The sequence below is a fragment of the Ambystoma mexicanum genome, chromosome 1p (assembly GCF_040938575.1).
Source record: "Ambystoma mexicanum isolate Mex_15411 chromosome 1p, UKY_AmexF1_1, whole genome shotgun sequence".
Classification (NCBI taxonomy): domain Eukaryota; kingdom Metazoa; phylum Chordata; class Amphibia; order Caudata; family Ambystomatidae; genus Ambystoma; species Ambystoma mexicanum.
The window spans coordinates 488837979-488860018 of record NC_090921.1 but is presented as its reverse complement, the minus strand read 5'-3'; the positions used below and the strand labels follow the sequence as shown (position 1 = coordinate 488860018).

Sequence of the window (22040 nt, the reverse complement as noted above, 5' to 3'; positions counted from 1 at the left end):
TGCATTTAAGAAATAAGTGACAATTCTGCCAACATGTTGTGTCAATAAGCCACGAGACGGTGGGCCAATACCGCCCCAGATAATGCCCCAGTGGCCCATAATTACAGGCCCTGGGGGCATTACCATGGGCGGTATTGGCTCTCTATCGAGGGGCTTATTGCCATTAGTCCCCCGGCCCGTTAGATCGGAGTGGGGATTGCCCCGTTTCGAGTCGCCTCATTGGCTAAGGGGCTGCCACGCCCCCGCTGGGAACAAAGACAGGCACGTACGTGCGTCCACGGGATTACACCGTGGTATGGCTCAGAAAAAAGCCTATCACGTTACGTGTATCCCGTGGACGCACGTCCGCTGGGTTCTAATGCTGAGTAAATCTCTTATAAAGTCAAAATGCTAAGGCGCGTGACTCTATACCAGAAAGACACAGCAACCATGGGCCCCTTAAATGGTCCACACATTCAAAATAGGACAGGCGTGTATTAGCCACAAAGGGCCACTGCTTCATGGTGGGGGAGAAAACATAACTGAGCAAGTTTGTAATCCAGAAAATAAATGCATTCCCTACATGCAAATTATGAAACAAAAAACGCAATCAGCTTTGCTGCTTTGGAGAAGAACAGAGCGCTCCAATGGCTAATTGCATTGTCTCCTGCCCCAAGGTAACGGTGCATACTTGTGTTCATCTTGCCAATAAAAGAGACACCTCTGCTTAGTCCTTTCAGACAATCTTCCTTTAATACAAAGTTGATATATCTACATACACAGTGGCACAACACCACTTCCTGTTTCCATGTGAAGTAACAGCTTCAAAGCAACAGCACTCTTGCTCTGTGTACAAACGGGTGGATCTTGAGGGCCTACTTTCGACTCAGCTTCAATTCTTCAGTAATCACGGGAGTGTTTCACCTTGAGGCAGCTGTCCCTCAAAAGAGCAAAAGAGGAGCATCGTCACACTCCGGGGGCTGCACTTACCACAGGCAAATCCGTCACCTCCCCAAACCTCTTCGCTCTTAGGAGGCGGGGTTGCGGACACGGGACTTCACCAAGGGAGTGTTCACTGAGGAGAGGGGTTCAGGAGACTAGCATCTCTTACCTTTGCTGTTCACGTTGCATTGGATTCTCCATAATGAGGCCTCCCTGGGGAAAGCTAGATGTGGCCTCTTGTTTATAGGAAACGATGAACACAGATGAAATGTAGCAGCTTACACTAGAGCTGGTTAACTTTGCATCATTGCCCACTGATCACTTTGGCTTCTGGAATTCAGGGCCCCACAGTATGGAACCCTTTTTCTTTCACTCTATTTCTCAGGGTTGCTCAGAGCACATTCAAGATGCAGCACAAGTAGGTTGTAGAATTCTGGAATCCATGGACTAATGTTCTCCATTCCCCACTTGCCAAACCGACACCTACTGCACCTCTCTGCTCAATCCCCAAGGCCAAGGGGCCAGATGCAGAAGGGCTGTTTGCCTCTCACCATGCTGAAGCGTTGTGGGGGGGTCTTTCACATTCACCACTGTGGTACGGGGCTCCTGGCCCAGTCCTTTGATTAACAGATGGGCCTGCTTCTGTGGCGGCCCACCCAGAGCCTACTGAGGAGCAGTCAGGATGTGGTGGGAGACCAGGCCCTGACAGAGTAAGGTGCCTTTGTACATGGGAAAGGGCGTTTCTCGATTTTTTTAACCCTCCGTTATTCTTTTTTTGTTCTTCAAGGAAACATACGTTTTAATCTTGTTTTTACACAAGCAAACCCAATTCTCTCAATGATAGAAAAAGCAAGATGTGGGCATAGCAATCAGCACTGCGTTCGTATATATATATACATTTAACAGCCATACACAACATTTCTACAGTGAAAAAATAGACTGTCTTTTAACAGAATATGAACAAGTAAGCACGTTCTCTCTCTTCAATTCATCGACTGATACTCTTTTGTTTAAAAAAAGGAAAAAATACACTATTTAAAAAAGAAAAGGAAGGTTAATGTCACTTGTTATGGTACAGTTACATGAATACTTCGAAGAAAGCCGCCCGCGAGGACGCCTCTTCTTCCAGAGCACCGTGCCGTTCCTAGCCGTCCGACGTGGCAGTGAGACCCTCGGGCTGACTAAGGCCACCGTACACAGGGATTGCTGTGGTACGCGGATATGCAACCCTGCAACTTGTTGTTCGGAACCACAATTGGCTATGGCGTGGAAAAGGTGAAGTGAAACAAGCTGGGGAGGGAGGGAAAAAAAAAACAGGGCCCATGGAGGACGAAGGGCAGAAAACAGCCCAGCCGTGTCCGTGCCCCCTCCATGATGCCAGCAGCCTCTCGCCTGTGCCTCGGGAATGCTACAGTTCACAATCCAAAGCAATTAGGAATGTCGCTAAGTATTCCAACGGAGTAGAGGATCAGAAGGGGAAAGGGGGAGCTGTGTAACCCGCACAGCCGCATAGTCCTGGAGAGGGAGGGGCTGGGTGGCTGCTTGTCCAAGTGTCCACAATGCAAGAGTTCAGGGACAGAGGGTGCCAGGCGGGACCGCTGAAGCGAGGAACGAAAAACTTCAGTGTTTTTGGAATACGTCTCGGCGCTTTGGAGAGAGTGTCGTCAGTGGCGCAGGCGGCTTCTTTCAAAGACTGGCCAACTAGATGAGTAAATAATGCGAGCTCGCATGATGCAATCAAAGGCAGGGTTTTCTTTTTCCTTTACCCCTTCTGGGGTCCCTTCATTGGTAAAATGACAAGAGGCCTTTGCCACTTTTTGGGTCAGTCTCACGATGCGCACCGAAGGCTTTCTGAAGAGAACACCACTTGAGGTAACAGGAGTGTCCGACCACTTAAGAAGAGTCTTTCCATCGTGCCCCAAAACCAAGGCATCCTTTTAGATTTTTACAACACGGAGTGCTCGAGCGAGTGAGCCTTGAACACCCTCAGCTCACTCCACCCTCCACTGTGTTGCCCAAATGAAAAGCTACATCCTCTTGGTCAGTTTTCTTAGTTCGAGGACTATGAGGGTTAGGACAGGCCTTTCAGGACTTAAGTGGCTGGTATAGTCTGAGGAACGATGGCTTTTTTTTAGGTTGCATAGTGATCGAAGCTGCCCAGGTACTCCAGGGCGGCCTGGTAGCAAAACTGATATTCGTCCTGAATGTGAAGAAACAAGGCAGAGGGTTAGTATATTTAAAAAAAATTATAATAACTACCCATTGTGCACTAGGTACACTTTATTCTCACATTGGGAACATACAAAATTCATCCTGTGTGCCAGGAACATCACACCCAGAGCAGTACACGTATCGCTCCATATACACCATCGATATCCCATCACACAGAAACTAACATTGCATCTCAACAGTAGCTCACGCCTTGAATCCCAACAACTCATGATATCCGTCAATAGTGCTCAGTGATTTTATTGGGTATTTTTTAATGCGCGGATACACAATGTGTTTCAAGGCGCATTTTAAAAACTTCCATTGATAATTTGTTGAGAGGCCCAACAAATCTCTTCTGAAAATCGCCAACAACAACTCATCTAATTTACCCTAAGCACCTACAATAACTTATGGTAATTACCAACCAACCTCTCCTGAATGCCATCAATAAGTACCCCTTCAATCACGTGCGCAAATCCCTAACAACTTGCCTGTACCCCAAAAATAGCATCCATTGCACTCAAGAACAATTACTCCTCAGCCTCAACACATATTCCCAAACCATAACTCACTTGGAGCCTCAGAAATAATTGACCTCAACCCAACAATAACTTTTCTGATAACAAAACATAACTTACATTGAGCCTCAACAATGTCAATAACTACTCCAAACCCTGAGTCCTAACAATAATTGGCCATAATTAGCCAATCATTTTCTTGATTGACCATGAAGCACCAAATTCTCTTCTCCTTGTCGCTATCCACCTAAGCCAACCTAGTTTGCATCTATTCAACTTTCTTGTTTAACTTCTGGCTGTTAAAGGTTTCCCAGAATACTGTGCACCATGGCACACAAGCGTTCCTTGCCATTATTTGACATTTGGCACATAGTCGTTTGAGTTGAATTTTTCCCAGAGATAACAAGTGGACTTCAACAGTCCCCCTCATGGTGCAAAGGCAATGGTGGATAAAACCAAGTGGGATTTTATTTATTTATTTTATTTTGCATTTGTAAGGCGCTTCAACAACAAGTAAATTGTTTTTCAAAGTACCCACAGGGCAACAGGAAGGGGACATGGGAATGAAGAACAAATGCAACAATGAAAGATAGAAGCAGACCTACTAGGCCCTGTGAGCCTTCAGAATGTGCAAGCGCAGGGAGAGAGAAGGGATGAGGGAGTTGGCGGGTAAGTGCTAGGGAATGAGCAGCTATACGTGTCTAGGTGGAATGGTCAGCCGCCCAATAAACAAGTGCGGGCCTGTGGTGACATAGGCCAGTGGGTGCCAAGCAAAGTGCTGGCAGGGATGGAAGCTGTAGGCGATTGTCTGTGGGAGGCCATGACCCAGGAGGACACATAAAAGGTCCTGGTCACCAGTCTTAGCAACTGTGGGATTTAACGGAGGGGGAAGGAGGAGGTGAAAAGGGAAGTCTGGAGGAGCTTCTGGAATTTGAGGAGATCCGGCTCAAGACACAGAGGAAGGGGGAGGCTATTCCATAGGAGGGACCCTGCTGAGGAAAGAGATTGGCCACCATCTCACTGTATAGCAAAGTGCTTAACACAGAGTTGGTGCCGGAGGAACGTAAAGATCTGGAGAGAGAGTATTTAGTGAGAGCAAGTTGTAGATAGCGTGCTCCCCGTCCCCAGACAGGCTTGTGGATGATGCAGAGGGATTTGAATTTGATTGTTGCAGCAACCGGGAGCCAGTGGAGAGTTTTTAGGGCTGGAGAGATGTGGTCCCTGGGCTTGTGGCCAAGGATACGTCTCGCAGCTCTATTCTAGATTAGCTGGAGGGGTCGTAGAGAGGAAGAGGGTAGATTAAGGAAAAGAAATGAAAAGCGCAATCGGATCAAGGAAGTTGTTAAAGAGACAGGGAGAAAGGTTGGAGCCCTGGGGGATGCCGCAGGTGGAGATGGAGGTGGGGGAGGAGTAAGAGCCCAGAATAATCTGGGACGGACGGTCACTGAGGAAGGAGGTTAGCCAGTGCAGTGCCTGCTCCAATATAAAATAGGGTATCGTGGCGTTGTTTTATGAGGATGGAGTGGTTGACCGTATCAAATGCAGAGGAAAGATCAAGTAGAATGAGAACAGCTGGAGAGTTGGAATCAAGATATGCAAGCAGTTCCTCATAGGTGTTCAGAAGAGCATTTTCTCTGCTTCTAGATGCTCGGAATCCATATTGATCATTGGGGAGGCAACCGACATGTTCAGTGTGCTGGGTCAGTTGGGGGGGGTCGAGCAGCTTCTCCAGGAGTTTCCCAAGGAAGGGGGTGATAGATATGGGACGGTAGTTGGCTAGACAAGACGGATCTGCAGAAGGGTTTTTCAGGAGGGGGCACACAAGGGAGTGCTTGAGGGAGGAGAGGAAAGATCCAGTAGCAAAAGTGTGTTTGCAGAAATCAGCGAGTGCAGGGGCAGGGGAGCCAATATTGTCCTCAATGGTTCTGGAGGGGCAGGGGGAAACCTGTTTGGATGTGACCTTCATGGAGCAGACAACTCCAGTGACCTCATCAGGTGTGATAGGAGAGAAAGGTAGAGGGAGGAAGGGCGACCATAGGAGGCACAGGGGTGGGTGAAGGGGAGAGGGAGAGGGATGTCCTGAGCTTCTGTAGTGAAGTGTATGGCCAATGAGTTGCAAAGCGCCTGAGTGGGAAGAGGTGAGGAGGAGACTGCGGAGAGTCTCTACATATTTGAAAGAGTTCAGCTGTGTTGTTGGATGCACTAGAGACACAGGCCTGTATGTGGGCCCTTTTCTTGGTGCGGATTGAGAATCTGTATTCCCTTTGGAGCAGGCGGCAGGCCAGTTTGTCAGAGGGTGAGCCAGAGGTCTGCTACTTCCGTTCCGCAGCTCTGCACTTGTGTTTCAGGGCTGCAAGTTCGGTGTCATACCAGGTGTTATGTTTAGAGGAATGTTTCAGGCGGATCCTCATGACTGGGGCAAGAATGTCAAGGGTATTGGTAATGGCAAGCTGGAGGTTGCTGAGAGCAGAGTCAGAGGTAGAGTCTGTAGTGGGGAAAGAGGGTGATGAAGGTAGATGTGAAGGCAGCAACTGACACTTGTTTCATCGAACAGATGTTTGTGAATGAGGTTGGCATTACTAGGGGAGGCGTGGTCAGAGGGCCAAGAGGACCCAGGTGAGAGGAGAGGAGGGAGTGGCTTGATCAGGAGAGTGGGGTGCTCAATGATATGATATGATATGGCATTTATAACGCGCCTATACACAAGTGTTTCGAGGGGGAGGAGAGTGAAAGATCAGTGTGGATGAAAGCATCAATAGTGTGTTCAGCTGAGTGGGTAGGACCAGAAGGGAGAATGGAGAGAGAGAGAGTGATGTGCAGAGGTCATGGAAGAGAGTGGAAGCTTTGATTGAGGAGTCAAGAAGGATGTTAAAATCAACCATGAGAAGGAGTTTAGTGGTGGTAGTGAGGAGAGAGGAGGAGAATCAAAGCCCATTCAGAGAGGAATAGGGTGGTGGAGCCAGGTGGTCTGGAGATGGTGGCAATGGTCAGTGAGCGTGAGCAGGTGGGAGAGATGACCAACTTGCAAACCAGACTCTTGAAGGAGGAGGAAGGCTGGGTAGGTATGAGGGAAGAAGGGGCCCACTCAGGGAAGATGGGAGCAACCCCACCACCTGCACAGTTAGGGTGAGGCTTGGAAATTATCTTATAGCCATCAGGGAGAAGGGAGTCAAAGGAGTGACTTAGCTGGTCTTGAACCACGTTTCGGTAAGAGCAAGGATATTGAGGTCATGGTCTTCAAGAAGGATACAGATGGCAGCAGAGTGTTTGATTGCAGAACGAGCATTAAGTGTGGCGAGATGCAAGAGATCTCCACCTTTGAAGGTTTTCCGCGGAGGAGTACAGTGGCATGGTACACCAGTCAGAGGGGGGGAAGGGCAGAGAGAGAGAAGGAGTAGGAGGAAGTTAATGAGGGGTGGCAGTCACCAGTCAAAGAGGAGGACGTTGGGTTGAGTACCCTGAAGCAGGATGGTGCCCGTGTGATAGACATTAATGATACACCTTGATGATGCAAAGCACGCCAAGAGCACTTCCCATTTAGTGTCACCATGAATGGGTGAGGATGTAAGAGGAGAGAGAGTAGATGTAAGAGGAGAGAGAGTAGAAATTGCTTACCTCTGTCTGAACCATGGCCGGTCGTTGTGTTCGCAGCATCTTCACCGTTTGGAAAATATCTACTACACCCTCGTACCGCATTCTTTCCAAGACAATACTCAGTGTGATGAAGACACCAGTCCTACCAACCCCAGCGCTGCAGAAGGAAAGGTAGTGGGGGAGGAAAGGTGAGGAAATGTGGATTACGCTCTTGCAGAAAATGACCTGACACAACCCAATCTGAAATTTGAATCACATGGCAGATTGCCTGGCGTCTGTTGAGTGATAATACCAACAACTGGCTTTGCTTTTTGTGAGTTTCCTCAATCTCTGCTCTATACCTCATTCTGTAACATGATTTTGACACACTTCAAACCATTGCTCCTGCTTAAACATTTGAAAGAAGATTTAATTTGGCATTCTGCTGTAAATGGTCTCAACGGATTCGACAAAAACCTTTGAACCAAAGAGACAACCAACTAACAACATTCCATCAACACAAACATTGACCCTTCACAAGCCTTATATAAGCACCAAATTGTTATACACAATACCTCTGGTCGGCGAGGAATTAACATGTTTTGCTTGAGCCTCTACAGCATGCTATGGCCCCAGCACTTTAAAATAATTGTCATTTGCCTTTTTCAAGCACGTACTTGTAGTGCAGACTAGTCCAACATGCCAGAATCTATTTGTCTTTGCATAATTTGGATGGTCAAAGAGATTTTGGGTGTTCATCCACATAGCAGAAAACTCAGCCCATCCATTACATGAGGCCACTGCCTCAGCTGTTGCCTTTGCGGGTGCGAGTGCGAGTAAATAACCAGTCCCCCTAAGTGGCTGCTGCTTGACTGTATAATACGAGTGAGTACTAGGGCCACTTATTCTGTAGTGGGGCGGAAATGTCGGACACCTCCATTCATATGCAAGTGCACAATACACGGTGTCCCCACTTGGATGCTTCCGTGTTTGATAGCCAGGAGTTCTGCCTGAAAATTCTCAGCCAACTTTCGGGGGCAGCAAGAACATTGACTTGATAATGCGCAACAAAACCCAGGGTTAGCCGGGCGCAACAGTCATAAGAATACTTAAGCTTAGGTTACATACATGGGATACATACAGAAACAAAGACTTTTCATTTACTTTTCGTTTCTAATAATGAACTTTGGGGACCATGTACTGAAGTTATACACTCACGCACTTCATCTGTGTTTTGTGTTTATTAGGTAATAATAAGGTCATTTCTAACATACAAGGCACCCATTGGAAACATAACAGATGACAGAGGCCTTCCCTGGGCAGGGTGCTTTACCAATATACGATGGTTACCAGGGTGAGTGTGCCAGGTCATGGAAGGGTAGTGTAGTAGGACATTGACTAAGGCCAGTGACTAGGAAACAGACAGAGAGGAAGAAACTAGGACATGGGTCTTGGTACTCGGCAGGGGCAGGCCTTTGGAATGCCTTTACATATAACCTACAGTTTGGGGAAAAAACTAAGCTTACCTCTTTAGAAAATCTTTTGCCTTAGGAGGCTGATCTCCCTCAGACTTCTTTGATGCATTAGTGTCTCGACTATATCGCCGCTGGACTGATATTGCATTTACATTTCTTGTTTTTCATACTGTAGCCATCATTTTGCATTATTTAACACTTGCAGGGAACTGATAAGGCCTGTGAAAGGTCTGTTTTTCCTTCTCTCCTTCCTTTCTGGGCGATATGAAGCGTCTGGACTCACGGCTGGTGTCTAATATAACCCAAACAAATGAACGCCAAACCTCTGTGGGACAACAGCCAGAAGGTCTACTACTATCCCTCGGATTCAAGCACGCCCCTATGATCCCTTAGTACACCTATGCATAGAGGCAAGCTCCCCGTCAAAATGTGTCTGAATTTGCTACACTAGCTATAAACCAGGCCATGCATGTGCTTGCATCCTTCTGCCCCGGCAGGTTACTGTATATCACAATGTTCCTGTACCTTGAGCCCTGCCCACTGTTCCATCCCGTATCAGAATTCTTCCAGCACCCTGTATCTCCTCATCACTGCCCAACCCTTGAATAACTGCACTCAGGGCGGCCTTAGTGGCTGCAGTACCCTGGTCAACAGTGGGAGTGGGGGAAAGGGTGCGCCAATTCACCCAGGGGGCTGCAGCCACTAAGGCCAGCCCTGAGTGCAGTTATTCAAGGGGTGGGGAAGAGGTGGGCAGTGAAGAGAAGCTAATGGCAGCTGGAAGAAATCAGATAATGCATGAGCGCCCTATTCCAATGAAAACCGCCTCGCTCCCGCGTCGGAGAGTGGAGGTCATCCTGTGGTGGGGGGCTAATGGTGCTCAGGGGGACATGGTGCCCCAGGGGGTCGTCCGCCCTGCCTTGCCCTAAGGCCGGCCCCAACAGCACTTGTGGTTGCTGCTGTGCTGCGATTGTGAGTGCGCTTACCTGCAGTGCACAGAGATTGGGCCATCCTGCCCAAACTGCTCCTTTGTTTTATGAACCTGTCCAATGAAATCTATGAAGCCTTCGCCTGACTTTGGCACGCCTTGTTCTGGCCAATCTGTAAACTGGAACTGGCGAACCGTCCGGGACTGACCATCCTGCGAAATAAGAACATTAGAGATAATGGGGTGCACGGAGTAATATAGTAAATCTGATCACACTTCTGAATTGATTTTTACTATGGCACAAACGCATACACACACACACACACACACACACACATTTATACTCGGCGTTTCTGTAGCAAACCTACTTTCCAATTGCTCATACCCTGGCTACAAACATGACTTTTGACACCAAGGTCCTTTGTGTCAGACTGAGTGTGCCAACTCCCTTCTAAATTGGATGGCACAGCTATTGCAAAGTATAATGGTTTTACTAAAAGTCCAATTTTGCAGACATCCTATTCAAAATGCTTTTCTCATTTGCAGGAAGAAAAAAAACGTCGAATCAATCTGCACCGGGTTTCACAGAAAGCAAGTCCAGACAGTAGATAGTCATTTTTCTAACAATGTGAAAATGTGCCACTGTTTTGAAGAAAAGCTGCCCCAAAGTGGCCAATTCTGTGCAAGGTCACGCTAATGATGCGTAAACACACTTTCTGGAAAACGCCTTCCGTCAAATGCGTCCTAACGGTCGGAGGTTTGTTATGCTCTGAAGTTCTTTTCTCCTCTTGCTTCCTAAAGCGAGCATTTTATACAACTACAAAATATTCGTTTGAAACATTTTCATTGAATAAAAACACGTTTATTTCCTGAAACGAGGTCTCGTGGAATGTTAGACAGAGCATATCCTTCCAATGGTAGCTAATACAAACCTCAAGGCCACCCATGCGATATGATAGGTTATTAATAACGCCCTTAATACCCAGAGGTTTCTAAGCGTGGACCCGGGGATCGAACCTGTGTTGCTCCGTGTCGTTTTGCTTCCAAGGCGAGCACGTTGCCCCTGAGCTATCCTCCCGGGACAATGCAAATGAACAAAGGCAATGTAAATGAACTGTGTTTACAATGACCCTGGACAATTATGGTAAGTATGGGACTACTACGCGGTAAGCGCCTATGACCCACAGGCTTGGACAGGTTGAAGTTAGGAGCTCAATCAAGTACTATGCACCCCTCAATCCCCCGTTGCAAAGCAGTGATATGGCTTCTGACTGCCATACGTGGTGGGTTTCCCCGATTGCTGACTAAGGTCTGCTCTAAACAGGGGTCAAGTCCTTACAAATTAAAGTGGGGGGACTCATCAACAAACGCAATGGGGTGTGACGTCGCCAAAAATCAGCACATCAAGGTGAAATATGCACATTTGATTAAATTGGCTTTGCATAACCAGCCAAATTGCACAGGACGAATGGCATGTGCCTTTCATATAATGAACACACACACAAAACCAAGAGAGATTGTTTTATTCTAATAGTGTTTTTGAAAACGTTCAAAGGTATGCATGTTTTAAACTCCAAGAAACAATGCAAATGTTTTCCCTGGAACTTGCAGTACCGAAATGGGACATTTCATCTTTATTTGTTTTTCATTTTTCATCAGGTTGTATAGTGCAGTGGAGAAGTGTCCCGCTTGCAAACCTCACGACTGAAGTTCGATCTCCGAGGTCGGCTTTAATGCATAAATTAAAAGAGGACATTCAATGTTTCTCATTTTAGCTGGGAGGGGCGAGTCCACCCTCTGAAAAAGTGGTTGGACTGTGTCCGCCCGCATTGACCCTGGACTTAAGCCCTGGCTCTACCAAGGAAAACAGGCCAAGCTGGGGTGGACAGGGAGCCAAAAGAGGCCCCAGAAAAAACATCCAAAGTGGCCCCATATCACACATTTTCAGCAAGTCCAATCCTTCCTCTACGTGAAAATTTGGAAACACAACAGAAAAGAGGCCCAATGTGCAGAGGCCTACCGAGAAATCGGCAGAGCTCCCCATAGGCCGTTACACCCCTGAGGCCAAGACATATGTAAGAGAAAGCCTTGGGTTTCTGCCGACTTTATGAATATGGCTTTGGGCCCTTGCTAAGCAGCGCACCACTACTGGGGTGGCACAGTCACCCATAATAAAGCCAAGGTTCAGTGACCTTTTGTTTTGCCAAGGGGTAGAGGGCCGAATGAGAGGCCTGCACCCCCCCAACCGCCCCTCTAAGACACTGATCGAGATATGGCAGAACTTACTCAACAGCCACGGTGCTCTCTCCAGTGCTTAAGACTGATGGCTCAATGTGTGCTATTGATATGATAGGTTATTTATAAGGTGCTTAATACCCAGAGGTTTCTAAGCACGGACCCGGGGATCGAACCTGTGGTGCTCCGTGTCATCTTGCTTCCAAAGCGAGCACGTTGCCCCTGAGCCGAAATATTGTTAGCTCCGGCCAAAGCAAAGGGCAGGCAAAGATGGAAATGATGCGCCTGGTTCTGTCCGCGGCCGGCACTGTGTCAAAGTGTTCGGATGAACCCATTGCCGGTATAACATAAGTTGCCTTCCTGCCCCAATAAAGGAATGGCAACAATCAAAAAACAACTAGTGCTGCCACTTCATATGGTGGATTACTGCGAAACACTGGAAATGCTTAGGGAATATCATACCATCGGTAATATACATTTTTGAAAGCAGTTCAATCAATATTACTTTTTTTTAAAAGTGGTATGCTTTTATAGAATACAAGCATTGCAAAAGGTATAATAGGACTTGCAAAAAACCTAAGCCAACCTGTTGATCCATTCCATTTCCATCAGAAAAGACATCATTTCGCAACAAATGTCCAGGGAATGAAATACGGATTTGGTGAACAGAAGCTAAAAGCAGCTCCTTGGATATCTAGAATCAGAGTAAACAGGAGCTACATCAAGGTACCGAGGAGCTAGTACATAGCGCCTAGAAATACATGTGTACAGGCGCGTTATAAATTAATTGTCATATCATACAGCGTTACGCAAATCCAACTTCCACATGAGAGGCAAACTCTAACCTTCTGTCCATTAAATATGACAAATTACCGTTAAGGGGTAGGCACATTTCCAAAAACACAGACTTAATGCTCCAAAGTAAGGGTTGGTAGCACCAGGTGGCCTGGGAAGTCAGATGTAGCAGTTGGTGTTAAGCTAACCAAGCTCTTCTAAGCTACAAGCAGGAGCTATATAGCTCCAACCCCTCCTGGCAATTTGGAACGCTGTGCGTACCAAATAAAACCACCAGAACTTCAGGTCTGACGTGGCTCTTGTCCATCCAGTTACTACACAGCCGCTATCTCTATCCGATATGAATAGCGTCTCAGTTGGGATACCACAGGATTGGACCCTTGTGCTGAAGCTGGCCAATGGAAGGTGCATATTTGTTGCTGCAGCTCTAGAAACAGCCGAGACTAAACATGGCAAGGACTGAGATTTTGATTGTGGGTCAGGCCAGATAAACGCCACTCTTGCAAGGCTGGTCCCCCAACATTGTCCTTCTCCTTTCCTTACGACTAGTTTGGAATGTTGCTGTCACTTATGATGCAGATCTGTCATTGGCACCCCTAGTGATCACTGTGGCAAGCAGAGCATTCCATCACTTGCATTTGATCCAGGATATCCTCTCCCGGTCGTTCGTCTCTAGACCGTTCAACTCTTATGTACTTCCCATGTACCACCATTAATGTTAAAAGACGATCTTTCTTTACAACAAAGGATACATTTCTACTGCCTCAACCTGGGCATGGTAGTTGTGTGCCAGATACTGGTTATAGATTTGCACGCTCTGCAAGCACATGCTCTCTAGAGGTTGGATCAAAAATCTACACATTGTTTTCCCATTTGAAAACTGTGGGCGGCGTCCATGGGTGTGTTATTTATGCCTCCCAATGAGGTCAACATGACTGCTAGGGGCAGAATCATTTATTTATTTATTTTATTTTGGCATTTGTATAGCGCACATAGCCCAGAGGCATCAAGGTGCTTTCTTTTGCTGAAGATGGTTGGTTACAGTAGTTGCTTGCAGAGGTAATAGGTTACAGACATTGCATTATTAGCTTGCGTGGGTAATACGTTACAGAAGTTGCTTACCTAGGTTACAGGCAAGGTTTATATGTGTTACAGACGTTAGTTACATTAGATACATCATACATTAGGCTGATGTATATAAGAAAGTGCATTGAATTACACTGTTTAGGGTGCCAGGCATTTGGTTTTCTTGTGAAGATTATAAGCAGCGCTATATGTGGGATGCAGATGAAAAATGAAAAAAGGAAATCCCTGCAGCCCAAAAGAGGAGGCATGGCACTCCCTACAATGCTATCTTTCTCTGACCTACCTTAAAAACAAAGGAGAAGCCAGCAGAGTCCCTCCTCATTCCAGCAGAGGGCATAGTGGACATACTGTAGAATCACAGGCCCCCGGACTACCCTAGAGTATCCTGTGAGTTAGAGCATCTCCTGCATATAAAGGATTTTACTCTGCACATGTCCTTATGCCAGTCCTCTGTAAAGCCAGCCACACAGTCAGCACCGCCTCCTATTTCAGTGATAGAACAGCTCAACACTGCCCGTCTGGTCTCAAGTCACCATTACCATTAAGTGCATTGGTGGGCAATCCGCAGCCCTCCACAAGTGTTGGCCTACAATTTCCATTAATCCAATACAGCTTAGTCAATGGGGAGGGATCGTGGGATTTGTGGGCCAAAGCATCCAGAGGGCTGCAGCTTGCCCACCATTGATGCAGGGGAATACTTTTCAGCCCAAGCCCTTTTTCCTTGATCGCTGAAGGAACAGCGCGTACCCAGTCTCTATACAATTGCAAGTGGCTCTCCAACATTTGCCATACAAACCAGTATAGTTTTGAGAAAAGGTGTCTCTTCCACCAAATGCACAATGCAGATGAAGACGAGACGTCTCCCCCACAGGCCAACCTTGTTATACCCCAAGGAGGGATTCACTGAACTCCCAGTTTTCTTCCTTATTCATAACGTAAAGAAACTCTCCCTTAATCAGAGCACACTCTGCCACAGACAAAGGACCTGCATTACTCACCCGGGCATCCGTTACTTTGAACTCTCGTAGGATGTACTGGGGCATGTTGTATTCTGCCATGGGATCCACAACAAAGTACTGATATCTCGCCGACCGCTCAGCAGGCCAGTACTGGTGACATTTTTCCTGCAGTGAAGAATACAATATATAGGGATTAGCTCTAACAACATAATCGAATTAAGCGCCACCGGTTCTATACAGCGCATCTCACTACTTTCTAATCTGCACTACTTTTGTCATTAGAGTCACCCCCATATCAATACTTGTGATAACACTATTACGAGATACATACCCTTCCCATCTCTCGCAGTTTTGTCAACATCACAACAATGGTGGAGTTGTTCTCCCACAACATACGCCAGAAATCTTCGGTAGTCTCCGCCAAGGGCCCTTGCGTGGCAATGTAGGCTTTCTGCTGCCTGCAAGAGTTCAGAGAGCAGATTGAGAAAAATACATGGACATTTGAATCCTAGGCCGGAAAGTGAAAGAACAGACTGGCAAAGACTGAACAGATTGCCAGAGAATCGGATCTACACTGGCAAAGACTGAACAGATTGCCAGAGGATCGGATCTACACTTGCAAAGACTGAACAGATTGCCAGAGGATCGGATCTACACTGGCAAAGACTGAACAGATTGCCAGAGGATCGGATCTACACTGGCAAAGACTGAACAGATTGCCAGAGGATCGGATCTACACTTGCAAAGACTGAACAGATTGCCAGAGGATCGGATCTACACTGGCAAAGACTGAACAGATTGCCAGAGGATTGGATCTACACTGGCAAAGACTGAACAGATTGCCAGAGGATCGGACCTACAGCAGTGAAGTCAAGTGTTGAGGGTGGTTGGGGTTGCATGTGTTTAAGTGGCACTAGTAGTGTGGTTAAAACAAATTGAAGTAAGAGTGGTGATAGACCCAAGCCCGAACAGAAGCAGTTTTTGGATATAGCAGTCAGAAATAATAAGCAACTCTGTACATGTCAATCCACACCTGGACCAGGCACGTAGACAGGGTAGGGCCTGAGTGGGCAAGGCCCACCCAAAAACTGTAAATGCCCACTCAGCAGCGCTGTGTTGATATTTACAGATGTTAATGTCACTTCAGTGGGCCATACTACATTAGCTTCAGGCCCCACTTGTTAGACAATCCTGGCTACGCCAATGACCTGGACTAGCCTCATGTCACCCAGTTATAGTGAAACATCAATTATACTGGGAGTGAAGAAAGGGAAAGCTACTAAGGAAAGATTTTGTCCACGATTTAGGAAAAAGTTTTATTTTCTGAGAAGTGTCTTGCAACAACTCAGCATTTGAAAAGCAGAATACGAACTCCCCTTACCTGTATCCATCAATAAAACTGGAGTTGATGTAGTCAGACCCCTCCACTCCTCTGATAGGCTGAAGGCAAACCCGCGTGGTCTCGTATGGCATAATGTTGACAAGGCGATTCTTGAATTTGTTGCATGGAAGGTTGGCACTGATGAAGCGGGATGTATGAGCCTTTGAATTGGCAAGTCTCTGTAGGGGGGACAGTAGTCGAAATGGTTGTTTTACTTGGTCCAGAATCCCAAAGCAGATTCAAAACCTCAAAACGATAGACGAGTTTGAATACTGATATTCTTGATATAATAAAAGCATTATTTCCTAGCGGTTGCTTTCAATTGGTTAATACTTTTTAGTAATGGATTGATTCTTAATTCAATAATCAAGCTAACAAAATTGGTTATTGGCATGCTGTGGACATTATTGCCGGGAAGCGGAACTATATGCCTACAAAAGATTTCAAATAATGAATTCAATTAGCCTAATTAAGAAATCAACTCATTAATGGTCTCCAAACAAATGATCTACATATATAAAAGACACTGGGCAGAACAGTGCTGCAGTTTTAAGCTACTACTCAGCAGTTTAGGGTAGATAGGATACTCAAGTTGTCGAAGTTGGTTTGAAAGTTTCACCATAGCCCTGAAATAATTGTATAAGATTATTGCTTGCAATTTAAGAGCTCCCCCGACTTTTCAAGTTCAAATGCAGGCTGGGTCCACCCTGCCCTCGATTACGAGGTCGATAAATTGTGTACCACTAAATTGTGTAATAACAGCTTTTATTGCAGCACTTAGAAGCCCGTGTGGATCCACCAAGAAGTGTTAATAAAAACCTGAAACAATAACGCACATTATCCACTATTTTTCCCAGTGTTAAAGTAAGTTCAAATCCCACAATAACCACGAGTTATGGATTTTGAAAAGCACACATCTATGCATTATACCGCGTGATTACTGAAGTTGGAAAGCAACATTTACATTAAATCGAATTCTGCACTTAAATTAGGCTTTACAACGAAAACAACATTTCAGGAAGATTTACATTGAGATCACTAGGGGCATTTGGGGCCTGATTCATGGAAGTGTTTTATAATGGCGCAATCCCATAGGAAAACGTTCCGTGAATCAAGTCTTTGGTGCTGATCAATCTCCCATGGTATCCAGTTAATATGTCGAAAAGAAAATTTTGAATGACAAAAATGTCCCAAAAAAATACTGAAAAAAAAAATTGAATATTATTTTTTTAATTTACATGTTTTTTTGGGGTTTTGCGAGTAAAAAAAGGGTTTAGGGAAAAAAGGAGGGGGTTGGGGGAAACCCCCCATTTCAAACAAAAAATAACAAAAAAAGACATTCGACATTTTTTTTGGTGTAATTTTTTCGACATTTTTGCATTCGAAATATTAACTATAAACCATCCCCCATGACCAGTTTCTAACGCAGATCAGCCAAGGAGCCAATCTCATTGGTGAAAATTGAAAACTCCCACCTTTAGGTCATGCCCAGTGCTCTTCTGGCCTTGTCTACTTAGACCGCACCCCCTTGTTACAGCCCAGGCCACCCCCCCCTCAATTTGTCATCCTGGCTTGTATTTTATGGCTCCTGCAGAGATGGGGGCCGGCTGTAAAGGTTCATTCACGTCTCCATGTTTTGGAATCGGGCATGGCTGTCTCTTCAGAGTCCGATTGTGCCCCCGCAACCCCTGAACACACACTTTGCAGTCTAGCCCTGGCTGTGGGCCCTTTCTAGCATTCATGGAATATGTTGCCAGCACTATATTGTTTGTACATTGAGTCTTGGCCTTTATTTTCTGCAAGCGGTGTCAAATGTCCTCTTTGTGGTCTCTAGGCAGAGAGGGTGGAGAGCAGAAAGTGGTTATTGCATTCGGAGCAAAATTTAAAAGATGTCACTCCATGGAAGCAGTTGGCAATGAGGGTTATATAGAATAAGGCAGCCATTTTCTTATGTACAACATGTCCCTATTAATTCCTCAATCAGTGTCGGGCAACAGCTCCATGTTTGCCCTTGACTCCCAACAAATGTTGTATTGGAGTCAATTTCCAATGCCGATTTCGTCTTTGACTCTCTGGCTTTGTAGCGTTTCCTTTCTGCTCTACTCCTGCGATGGCACAAAGGACGTAGGCGCAGAGGTTCAGTACGTCTAGGAGCAGGCAAAGATTAGGGATAGCGGGACAGGAATACCTCTGTCGATGCCTTCTTTAGTTCTTAAAAACACAACTTTTAATGCTCGGAATCTCCCACTATACCACTTGGAAGAACGACCTGAAGGGCACCAGCAGATGAAGATTGTAAAGCGAGCGTAACAAAGCGCACACGTAAAGCCAAGAAATACACCCGGGCGTTAATAGCTGCCGATTATCACGGGACGGCCAGCCAGCAGAGAGCTGAAAAAAGAAATGCCCACTGAAAAGCTACACATTCTTCTTTGTCAGCAAGGTGCGGATGTGGAGGACCCGCTGTTAGAAGACGAGATGAAAATCAGTGGGGATTTTGTTTTTCAGCTCACTGCTGGCTGGCAGTCTATTGATAATTGGCGGTTATTAACCTTTAGTTGTATTTGCCTCTATCATTATCTATGCAACCTAGGGGTGCCACAGACCGTTTTCTGCTCTAAGCGAGGTGCATCATGTTGAAATGGGCGCCTGCACTGCTGAAGCCGCGCCTGCCTGTGGGGACTTCATTTGGTCCTATACTTTCTGGGAGAACAATAGGATTTTTCTTAAATGTGTCAAACTGTTTTTTTTTCCCGCTTGCTCGTGCTTCTTTCTCCTCAAATCATGTTGCACCGTTTTCAATGACTTATCACGAACAACAATTTTCTATGACTCACTGAGGCTTTTGCAAAACCGCATTTAAGGCAAATCATCTACGACACTTGAATTTTGGCAAGGAAGCGTGTATACACTTTACATAATGACTGTTTTATACTCTAATCCCTCTAGGATGCACCCTCTCCTCTGAAGGTTGGGGATTGCACACATAATATTTTATGAATTCGTTTGCAAATAGGTCGTTCCTGCCACTACCTGTCACACTTATCACTGACCAGAATAAGATGCACTGTTTTTTGCAGCACGGGATCATCATCACCAGCAACCCCCTTAATTCCTTTAAGTGCCTAGAGGCAGAGGCTGAAGTGGCCAGGAACTAAAGGGTGCGACGTTCCTCAATTTTTCAGAAAAATCTGCAATTGTTCCCTTACTTTTTGTAATTGGAACACGGCAATAAAGGGCGCCTTTGTTTTTTTTGCTCCCCCCATACTCGGGATTTGAACCTGGGTCTTGCTCGAAACACTGCAGTCTCACGTCTTCGTAAGCCATCTCACAGGCACTGCTTTTCTCTTCTTTATTTAAATAGCCTGCTTGGGGCCTGATGCCCATTCACGAGCTTCCACAAAGCTTCGAATGCAGCGATCATCTTTTGCCTAATCACAATTAACGTGAAATTGCTGCAGGCATTGCCGTGTGTGCGGGTAGAGGGGGGGTGGCTATAGTCCTGCCCATGTCCCTTCAGAGGTACGAATGCTGGGCAATTGGTGGTCGTTTAAAATGCATTTTATGCACGGTTTCTCCAGTGTTAATAGGGAAGCACTCCTCCTCTAGGCCCACGAGAATGGCTTACACCAACTTGATTAGAAAGAAAAGGCATGTATTAACCCTTAGTGCACTCCCAAGGGAATACAATCCCAAAACGTATTAGTATCGCAGGCACGTGAGCTTTAATGGGATTCTCACTGCTTGCAGTTCTGAGTTTAACTGAGGATATAGTTTCTTTTCTCAGGGTTTTAAGTTACTAAGGTACGAGGGGGTTGAAGTGGGTGTGTAGCCACCGCTTAACCGTTGAGTTACCAAACAGTTGTGTTTTACTTTTTTGATTCAGTTCACAGGATTTCACAATTCATAGATCAGTTATTTGATATAAAACATTACAACTTTAGGAAAAGTAGAAAAACGCTTCATGGGTTGTTTTAATCAAAATATATAATTTTTCAAAACCTTATTGTTAGACACACTCTAAATCATAAGACTTTTTTTCACTCATACATGAATTCACAAGATCCCTTTTTAAGTAACGACAAAATAAAGTCAACAAATTTCTTGGTTAAAGTCACCAAACCAAAATAGTATCAAGATTTGTCAATGTGTTGCCAACGCGTTTCGGACTTTTCTGACAGTCCATCTTCAGGGCCAATGACACTATTTGTTCCAACAATACATATGTTCTTGAATTCAATTCCTACGGTAAAAACATGGACAGTATTTCACTATTAGTGTTTTATCACTTGTTCAAAATTAGAAAACTCAACTGTAGGAAATTATAACTTGAAAAGTTACATTTCAGACAATTCAAAACATTTCTCTTAACGCACCCTCTTCTGATGCCGCTGGCACCTTGCTTTCTGATTCTTGGACGCCCTCTTGTTGATAGGTTTAACTGCACCTAATCTGTTCTGTATATGGACAATAGTACTTCAAGGAGATTTGTTCTCAAAGAGTTTCTACAGAAAACAACAGGGGGAAAAAATTTGTATACTCAGTATACTTTTCTCAGGAGTGTATTTATAAATTACTGTAGTGAACCGCTGTTAGTGGAGTAGAAAAAGGGGGGGTACCTCTCCCCCATACTATTGGTCTGGCTGTATCATTCTAACTAGACCAGTGGTCAATCTAACCTCTTAAAATGTGCATGGTATTCATAAAGTGATACAGTGTGAAGACCAGGGCTTTGCCCGTTAAATCAGTTCTGAATCTATTTCTCACCTCTATGCACTGCGTGCGTGTGTGTTGGAAGTCCTTGGGTATCTGGAGCATCAAGCGGCTTTCTCTGCTCCATAGCGTTTCCCAGTGATTACTGTTCCAAATAGTATTTAGAGAGTCTGTGCGCATGCCCGTGAGCGGGCCGGACCGCTTCATTCTCGCGCATGCGCATGGTGGAAGCTCATTTTTAATGTATTGATTAGTGTATTCGTATACGTGTGAGCAGGCTGGACCGCTAACTTCTCACGCATGGATGTAGATAGGAGCTGAGTAAGATCTCCTAGGGCATGCGTGGGTGAACAGTGTGAAACCTCCGCTGCGTAGACGCTGTCAGCGCCCAGTCGCAACTCGGTTCAGGCACACTGTGCCTCCACGCATGCGTGTATGCATTCCTGATGTTCCTCTGGAGGGGACGACACTGTATCCTGACTTGCAGCTTCAGGAGCTGACGGTTTCCAAGTAAGACCACTTATCTCATCCATTGGGAGTGATAAGCTGGATTATTTTAGTCGATCTGGTTTGTGTTGAAAAATTGACATTTAAAAGTCCTGACAAGGATATGTGTCGTAGGGCCACAGCATGAATGAGTGGGGAGTAATGCAGACGACTAGTCTGCTTGGGTCCCCTTCTATTCCATGTTGTGGCTGAAATGTGGCATGATTATATGTGATTCCACTGCAGTTATAGGCTACAAAAATAGTCTGTTCTGTTCAAAAGTATTGCCTGGTTTAATTCCTGATTTGTGTCGTGCTTTGATCTAGTGAGAGTCTTTGTCTCGCTCCTGTCTCTCTGCTACCTGAAAGGCCTGTCGTTTAACATTTAACACATTGATCTCTGCCAATTTGATGGCTCACATTCTAAAGTGGCAGCTTGTGTGCCTTAATCTCCCAGTCACTTTCCTTTAAACAAAGATAATCTATTGCAACTAGCATCAAGACATTTTAGACATATGCATCAGTCAGTCACCATATGGCTTCAGGTTAAGGTACATTTATACTGCCAAGTCTGGTATCAGGAGATGAGCTAATATATGTTAAGGAGAGAAGGCACCTTCACATTTTACTTTTACATATAATTAAACATAACTGGCATCAAGACATTTTGGACGTGCATTAATCAGTCTATACTACCGAATCAGGCATCGGGAGATAAGGTAGAGTATATTTAACATGAGAGACATCTGCACATTTTCTTGCT

The 22040-nt window shown here is 45.5% G+C and overlaps 1 protein-coding gene across 14 annotated transcripts in view; it reads right to left on the bottom strand.

The window, feature by feature from the left end:
- Positions 1–710: 710 nt before the first annotated feature.
- Positions 711–22040, bottom strand: part of PTPRS (protein tyrosine phosphatase receptor type S) — a 671876-nt gene continuing 650546 nt past the window's right edge. For all 14 annotated transcript variants that reach the window (XM_069649333.1, XM_069649335.1, XM_069649332.1 and 11 more), the window contains 6 exons: positions 16080–16258; positions 15030–15156; positions 14738–14863; positions 9682–9836; positions 7266–7401; positions 711–3121 (listed from right to left, as the gene is read on the bottom strand). In XM_069649333.1, coding sequence (XP_069505434.1) covers positions 3053–3121; positions 7266–7401; positions 9682–9836; positions 14738–14863; positions 15030–15156; positions 16080–16258 — 792 coding nt within the window. In that variant the 3' untranslated portion in view covers positions 711–3052. The remainder of the gene's footprint in view (positions 3122–7265; positions 7402–9681; positions 9837–14737; positions 14864–15029; positions 15157–16079; positions 16259–22040) is intronic.